The sequence below is a fragment of the Triticum urartu genome, chromosome 6, assembly GCF_003073215.2.
Source record: "Triticum urartu cultivar G1812 chromosome 6, Tu2.1, whole genome shotgun sequence".
NCBI classification, from domain to species: Eukaryota; Viridiplantae; Streptophyta; class Magnoliopsida; order Poales; family Poaceae; genus Triticum; species Triticum urartu.
Window position 1 is genome coordinate 566,864,138 of NC_053027.1, and position 7,320 is coordinate 566,871,457.

The 7,320-nt window shown below is 47.6% G+C and overlaps 1 protein-coding gene across 1 annotated transcript; it reads left to right on the forward strand.

The window, feature by feature from the left end:
• The first annotated feature begins 1,359 nt into the window (after positions 1–1,359).
• Positions 1,360–5,358, forward strand: LOC125513071 (G-type lectin S-receptor-like serine/threonine-protein kinase SD2-5). Its single transcript, XM_048678117.1, has one exon. It carries the CDS (start codon positions 1,815–1,817, stop codon positions 4,308–4,310), a length of 2,496 nt encoding a protein of 831 aa, XP_048534074.1. The 5' UTR covers positions 1,360–1,814; the 3' UTR covers positions 4,311–5,358.
• The last annotated feature ends 1,962 nt before the right edge of the window (positions 5,359–7,320 follow it).

A 7,320-nucleotide genomic window follows, 5' to 3' on the forward strand; every position in this document is an offset into this window, starting at 1 on the left:
CTTCCATACTACAAATTTAATAATGTAGAATTTGACGAGAATAAGCTTTTTTTAGTAGCTCCAGATCACGAACAACACATTTATACCCACTGAACTCACTTGCATAAATTCCGATGTACTCCCTCCGAGTCACTTATTTTGGGACGGAGGGACTATATCTTGAAGAAATAGGCTTTCTCCTTGCTATATAGATATAGCAACCAGCCAATACAACATTCCAATCAACGCTGGGCTAACAACACAAGCACGCCCAAAAGAAAATACAAGAGAAAATAAGAGAAAAAATGCCAACAACGGCGGATCAACGAAAGCTACGGCACCCCGCGACCGCTGCGCACACCGAAGATAACCACCAGGCTCCAAAGCCACCGAGTTGCCATGTACCAAGCACCACCTTCACGAAGGGATGCGACGATGACGACGCTGCTGCCCGGACAAATCCTAGGATTTCTCCCGGTACACGGAGGGTAGTGGGGGGAGAGGGTCACCCGACGCCCTTCAAGAAGGATGGCGGCGCTCGCAGGCGTCGCCGCGTCGGTGTCGGCAAGACCCGAGATGGATTTCTCCCGACCCCTCGCGCCCACCACCCAGGACCAGCCTTCGGCTCCACCACACCCGCCGCCCACCAACATGCGCCAACACAGTCATGAGGACACCGCCGTCGTCTCACCACGGCCAACGAAGCGAGGCCGGCCGGATCCCAAACGAGACACCCGTAGACAAGGACCGGCAGCACCGCAGCCACGAGGAAGGGAACAACCTCCACTGGCTTAGGCGGTAGCAGACCGGGCGTAGCAGCAGAGGCGCACCAGACCAAATGCCCGGCCGAGCCCTGAATGGGCCCGTGAAGCTCCGCCGCCATGCTGCAGCAGTCGCGACACAGCAGCTGCCGTCCCTGTCTCGAGGAGCTCGCCAGAACCACTGGAGAACAACCCACCGCAATCCCCCAGCAGGCCCGCCCCAATCCACATCGGGCCCGTAGGGCCTAGATCTGGGCCAGCCGGGCGCCGCCGGCCGCCACCGCCATGGGCGGTCACCGCCGCCAAGGGGCAACGCCACCGCACCGCCGCCATCCAGATCCGCGCCGGAAGGCCGCCGGTCGAAGTGCTCCGCCGCCTGGACCGCAAGCCCGAGCCGGGGTCCAGCAACGGGGGAAGAAGGGGGGCCGCCACCGCCGGACTGCGTGGCGCCGCGCCCGCCGGTGGCAGCAGCGAAGGGGAGGGGGGCGGCGACTCGCGGGGACGGCGAGGAGAGTGGAGCCGCCCCGGTCGCCTCGCTCGGGGAGGGCGACGCGGGGGGCCGAGCTCGGGGGGGGGGGGGGGGGGGGGGGGTTTCGTCTCCTATGCCCCGGAGGGAGTATATCTTACACTCTAGCAAAAGAATGCAGTGAATCTTTCTTGGTCTTTTGGATGAATAAAACATGGCGTCATGTTCAACAGGGATGAGCTGCAGGTGACACTTGTTGACGCACAGTCCACGGTCCAGCAACTAACATGTAAACAACCTTGGGCCGGCACAAGTGATCCAGCAACTACCATGTAAACAAATGAAATACCTTGGGCCGGCACATGGCCGGCAGTGAAGCTTTTGAACTAGTCACCAGAGCAATCCATCTATTCTCAAAAAGGGAAGCAGAGAAGAGAACATTGATAGAGAGTTCAGACATCAACCACGCCGGCTAGACCATCTTCAACACAGCGGCGAGGTACAGGTCAAACCTTGTGAACTTTGCTTCTACTACTCTGTAAAGCTCATCTGGAGCTTGCTTACCATAGGCCACCAACTGACTGGTTACAGTTTCCGCTTGCAGCACCATGGGTCCTGCCGTGCTCTTCTTCCTCATGCTTGTGGCTGCAGCACCGCTGCACTTGGCAGCGCAGACCTTGAATGATTCCATGGCCAAACCCTCGACGGTTTGGATCAATAACGGCCTTTTGCTCCGCCACGGCTATAGCGGCATCCGCACCATCATCACCTGTTCTCTACAACCACAAACTCAAGGCCCCCCTGACGTCAAACTTCACTATGCCGTGGGGTTCATATGTGTCTCCTCTCAGTCCTCTCAATCCCCGTGCAGTGACTTTCTCTTCGCGGTATTCGTTTACATCAACACAAGTATAAGCATCAATGCCACAGATCTGGAGCCACGGGTGGTTTGGTCTGCCAACCAAGCTCACCCTGTCCGGGAGAATGCGACCCTTGAGTTTACCTTGGATGGGAACTTGGTCCTCCGTGATGATGATGGCAATCATGTATGGTCCAGCAGCAGCTCGAGCCGGTTTGTAATCGGCATGGTGATCACTGAGATCGGCAATCTAATGTTGTTTGATCAGAGAAATGCAATGGTGTGGCAGTCATTTGATCATCCTACCGACACATTGCTTCTTGGTCAATCACTTCAAGAAGGTATGAGGCTCACTGCAAGCACTTCTACAACAAATATGATTAAGAATCAATTTTATATCATTGTACTCCCAGATAGGTTATGTGCTTATGTTGAATCCACACCACCAAAACCCTACTACTGCAAGTACTGGATGACCGACAACAAGAGAGGAAATGATCCAATAAATGTTACATTCATGAATGCAAGCCTCACCTTCTTTGTGCAATCAGAAATCTATGATCGTATCTTACTACCAGCAGCTAAATCCACCCAGTACATGAGGTTAGATTTAGATGGACACTTGAGGTTGTATGAATGGTCCATTGAAACATGGAAAATGAAGTATGAAGTAATTGGAATAAGTGATTGTGCTTACCAAACAGACTGCGGGGAGTACAGCATATGCACCACGGGGCATTGTACTTGTATACATGAGAACTATTTCAGTTCAACCTACTTCAGGCTGGTGAATGAGCGGAGACCATCTCTTGGTTGCACACCAGTAACTCCAATCTCTTGTCAAGAAATTCGACACCATCAGCTCTTGGCACTTACTGATGATATTCCTTACTTTGATGATAGCCACATGGTTGTGAATACAACAAATAAGGATGAATGTAAGAGAGCCTGTTTGGAAAACTGCTCCTGCAGGGCCGTCATGTTCAGCTATGACCAATTGGGTCATAGCATATGTGTCTGGATGACAAAGGTCTTCTCCTTGCAAGCAATACAACCTACAACCAACCTCGGTTACGAGAAGTACTCCACTGCTTACTTGAAGGTGCAGCTTAGCCACTCAATTTCAGCATCAACTTCAAACAAAACAATGATTATATTAGGTGTCGCATTTGGAGCTATTGCTACTCTTGCATTTCTTGCTATTATGATCACTATTTATCTACAACAGAGAAGAAAGAATGAAGACAAAGGTGATGAATATGATTTCAATCATTTTCCTGGAATGCCGGCAAGGTTTTCTCTTGAGAAGTTGAGGGAATGCACTGAAGGATTTGGTAAGAAACTCGGAGAAGGTGGGTTTGGGTCGGTTTTTGAAGGGAAATTAGGTGAAGAAAGAGTTGCCGTAAAACGATTGGAAGGTGCTAGTCAAGGAAAGAAAGAGTTCTTGGCAGAGGTTGAGACTATTGGTAACATTGAACACATCAATATTGTGAGTCTGATTGGATTTTGTGCAGAGAAGTCTCAGAGGCTCCTGGTATATGAATATATGCCAAGAGGGTCGCTTGATAGGTGGATCTATTATCGTCAAAACAGCGATCCCCTTGATTGGTATATTCGTTGTAGGATCATATTGGATATTGCCAAGGGCCTGTGTTACCTTCATGAGGAGTGCAGGCGAAAAATTGCTCATCTAGACATCAAACCACAAAATATTCTCTTGGATGATAATTTCAATGCCAAAGTAGCTGATTTTGGACTATGTAAGTTAATAAACAGGGACCAAAGCAAGGTAGTAACCGTGATGAGAGGAACACCTGGATATCTGGCACCCGAATGGTTGACGTCACGGATCACTGAAAAAGTGGATGTCTACAGCTTTGGAGTTGTTGTCATGGAAATAGTAAGTGGAAGAAAAAATATTGACAATTCTCAGGCTGAGGAGGAAGTTCAGCTCATACATATATTACGGGAAAAAGAACAAAACAATCAATTAATTGACCTGATCGACAAGCATAATGGCGATATGGTGTCACACCAGGAGGAAGTGATTCAAATGATGAAGCTCGCAGTGTGGTGCTTGCAAAATGACAGCACTCGAAGGCCTTCAATGTCAACAGTGATCAAGGTATTGGAAGGTTCTGTGAGCGTAGAAACTTTTGATGCAAATTCAATCATGCTTGTTCAAGATAATCTGTCCACATATTCAGGTCCATCTCAAGCATCCATATTATCAGGCCCAAGGTGAAACGGGTGGATAATGAAATTAATTTCTAGTATGTTTTTGCTTTTGTATCCTGTATTGTATATGCTATGCAATTTAAGTTTGGATAGCTCAAATTGTAACTTCCAGCCAATATATATGTTTGATTGTCCAGTGAAGTATATCACTGTTGACTCATACCTTGATGAATTATGTTTGAATATCGCGTCGGTCCAGCGTTAATCTTATCTGTCTGAAGGTGAGACAGGTGGCCAATGAGGATGATTTGCTTGTCTTACATGGATTCTGTGTCCCTCTCCTGCCATTATGTTTGATTGGGTGTGGCCCCATACTCCATGGAGATACATAACGTTGGTTTTCTATACAAAACAGAAGCGATATTATTTGACATAAAAGCCAGTTGACATTTAGTTAGCTTAATCAGGTCTCAAACTCGATTGGGAATTGGGATGAAAGTTAATATCAACTTGATGTTCTTCTGCAAGTAGCAACTCACAGTGTGCTGACAAACAATTCGAATTGCAGGCTTCAGTGCTTTCAAATTCAGTGAAACTATACCCATCAAGGTTTGTGCAGTTAAACTAACATGAGAGCTGATAAACACAGCGAACTACATTCGAATTTGATTCACAGGAACCAAAAAGCATAAGCATTATCAGCCGAATTTGAATCAGATCCAACTACGTACAGCCTCATCTTTTATTTTCGATTTGGGATTTAGAACATACTGAACCGGGCAGAGGCTGCCTGTGGGGGGAAGAGGGAGGCAGAACCTGGGGAAGCAGACGCTCCGTGGAGGAGAAGCGGGGCGTGGCCCACTGCAGGCGCACGGGAGGAACCCATCGGCGTCGCCTGCCGTCGAGTGAGGTGATGATTGTGCGCAGTTCCGCGTTGAACCGCAGCAGAAGGAGGTCCAAGTGCCTGCTGCCATCAAGCCACGCGGGGACACGGGGTTACCATGCCGGGGTAGTGGCGGCAGCAGGCCGCCGGAGCTTTGAGGTTTCGCGGAAGCGCCGGCGCCGGCGCGGGAGGGGAAAAGGAGCCGACCAGGTGGCAGTTTTTTTTAGTGGAGTTGTTGCGGCGAATGGGCTTTTTTTTTTCTTAGTGAAAGGCGAATGGGCATCTGAGAAGCGGCTCGCAAGTAGCGATCAGAAGCCCATTGGGAGGCCGGCCTCTTGGGCTGAAAATCACGCACAGTACTATCATTTTTAGCCCTAAAAGAAAAGTACTATCATTTTTTTCCTGTGGATGTTCGCTCACAAAAATCAGGATCACTCGATTTCCCTCAGAAAAAAAAAAGATACTCGCTTTTTTTTGAACACGGTACAGACGTACGCGCGCATACTCACCCCTATGAACACACACACCATACCTAATGAGCACCTTCAAAAGACTAAGCCGACATATCATTTTTTAGACTTGAACCCTGGTGGACTGGAGATACCATCCAACCACATGTTGGTTCATGATACTCACTAATTCTTTTATGATGACTTGATATTCTACCTAGAAAAAATGATGATAGCTGGTTCAAAGGAAAAAATACATCACTCGAGTTACTATGAGCAATATTTACTGCTGAAATAATCATACAATTCCATCCCAACAGTCCCAAGAAAAGTTCAGGAACTACGCCGCATACTGGTATGTAGCAATGTTACATGTACGGCAGAAAGATTGCAAAAATTAAGGCTGTGATATAGTACTAATATACTTGTCACATATATGAATAATAACAACCGATGAATTCGTCACGTATTCAGCTCATATCCATATCCTGAACACTCAGGAATGAATCTGTGTGTGCGTGCATATTTGTTCAACATAAACATGCCATTAATCTGGTACAAAGATTCGTGGCATTGCCACCTAAGTAGACGTACTGCACCATAAAAGATGATCGATCACCAATTAAGTGTGTGTGTATATATGACACCATCATCCAAGAGACATGTTGCTCCAGATCCCACATGCCATCCTCACAGGTGAAAGCTTCATCAAACATGTGTTGATTTGGTTTGGATTCAACGCAGTTGACAAGTTCAGAGTTAGTTACCCATTGTTGAAGAACAGAGTTCAGACTTCAGAGATACCCACCGCACGGCAGGCACAAACTGAAGTCATACCAGTGCAGGCTCAGACCTGGCAAGCAGGATGGAGAAACCCCTTCTGCCTTAAATGATTTTTGCTGACTGGAGCACACATTTCCTAACTTTTTTTTTTGAGAAGACACATTTCCTAACTTGTACACACTAGTGATCCAGGCCACAAACTGCCATGGAAAACTGGGCCCAGTAGAGTACAGCTAGCCAGTCAGCGACACTTCTGAACTAGTCAGACCAATCCATCTCCAAAATCACCAAAAAAAAAAAACTTTCCCAGCGAGTCGAGGCACCCAACACCGGCATCTTTTTCCGGCAATCTCATCTTCTTCACCAGAGGCTTGGTATCATCAGGTGCAACCGTGTGATCTTATTTCTACTCTGCAAGTGCTAGTTCGTTCCCAGTTTCTTGGTGGTTTCTCATGTATGCAAGTTCAGATATATATAACCCACGGCCAACACGACCCGAATTTCTGAACAAGCTGCATCTAGCAGACTTATTTTTGTACCAGCCCAGGCTCAGACCTGTCAAGCACGATGGAGACGCCCTCGTCATCAAACGTATATTTTGAGGATAAAAGATTATATTCCTGTGGGCAGATTGGTTTCGACACAGCGAACAAGTTCAGAGTTTCACATTGCCACAGAAAGAAGTTCAGAGATGCGCTTGATTTTGTACTAGTGCAGGGGCTCAGACTTGTCAAGCATGATGAAGATATTCTTTCTTCTTACCATAATAAATCATACCTGTTTTTGCTGACTGGAGAACATCAATAATTTCCTGGCCGACAGGGATTAGAGACTTGTACTGGCTACTACCTAGCAATGGGCCAACCAATCAATGTTTCTGTTGACTGGAACAGCGCATCATCGCTTTCCTGTCTTAATCATAAGAGAGGCAAGTGGTGAGCGGTACACCACACGGGGAGCCC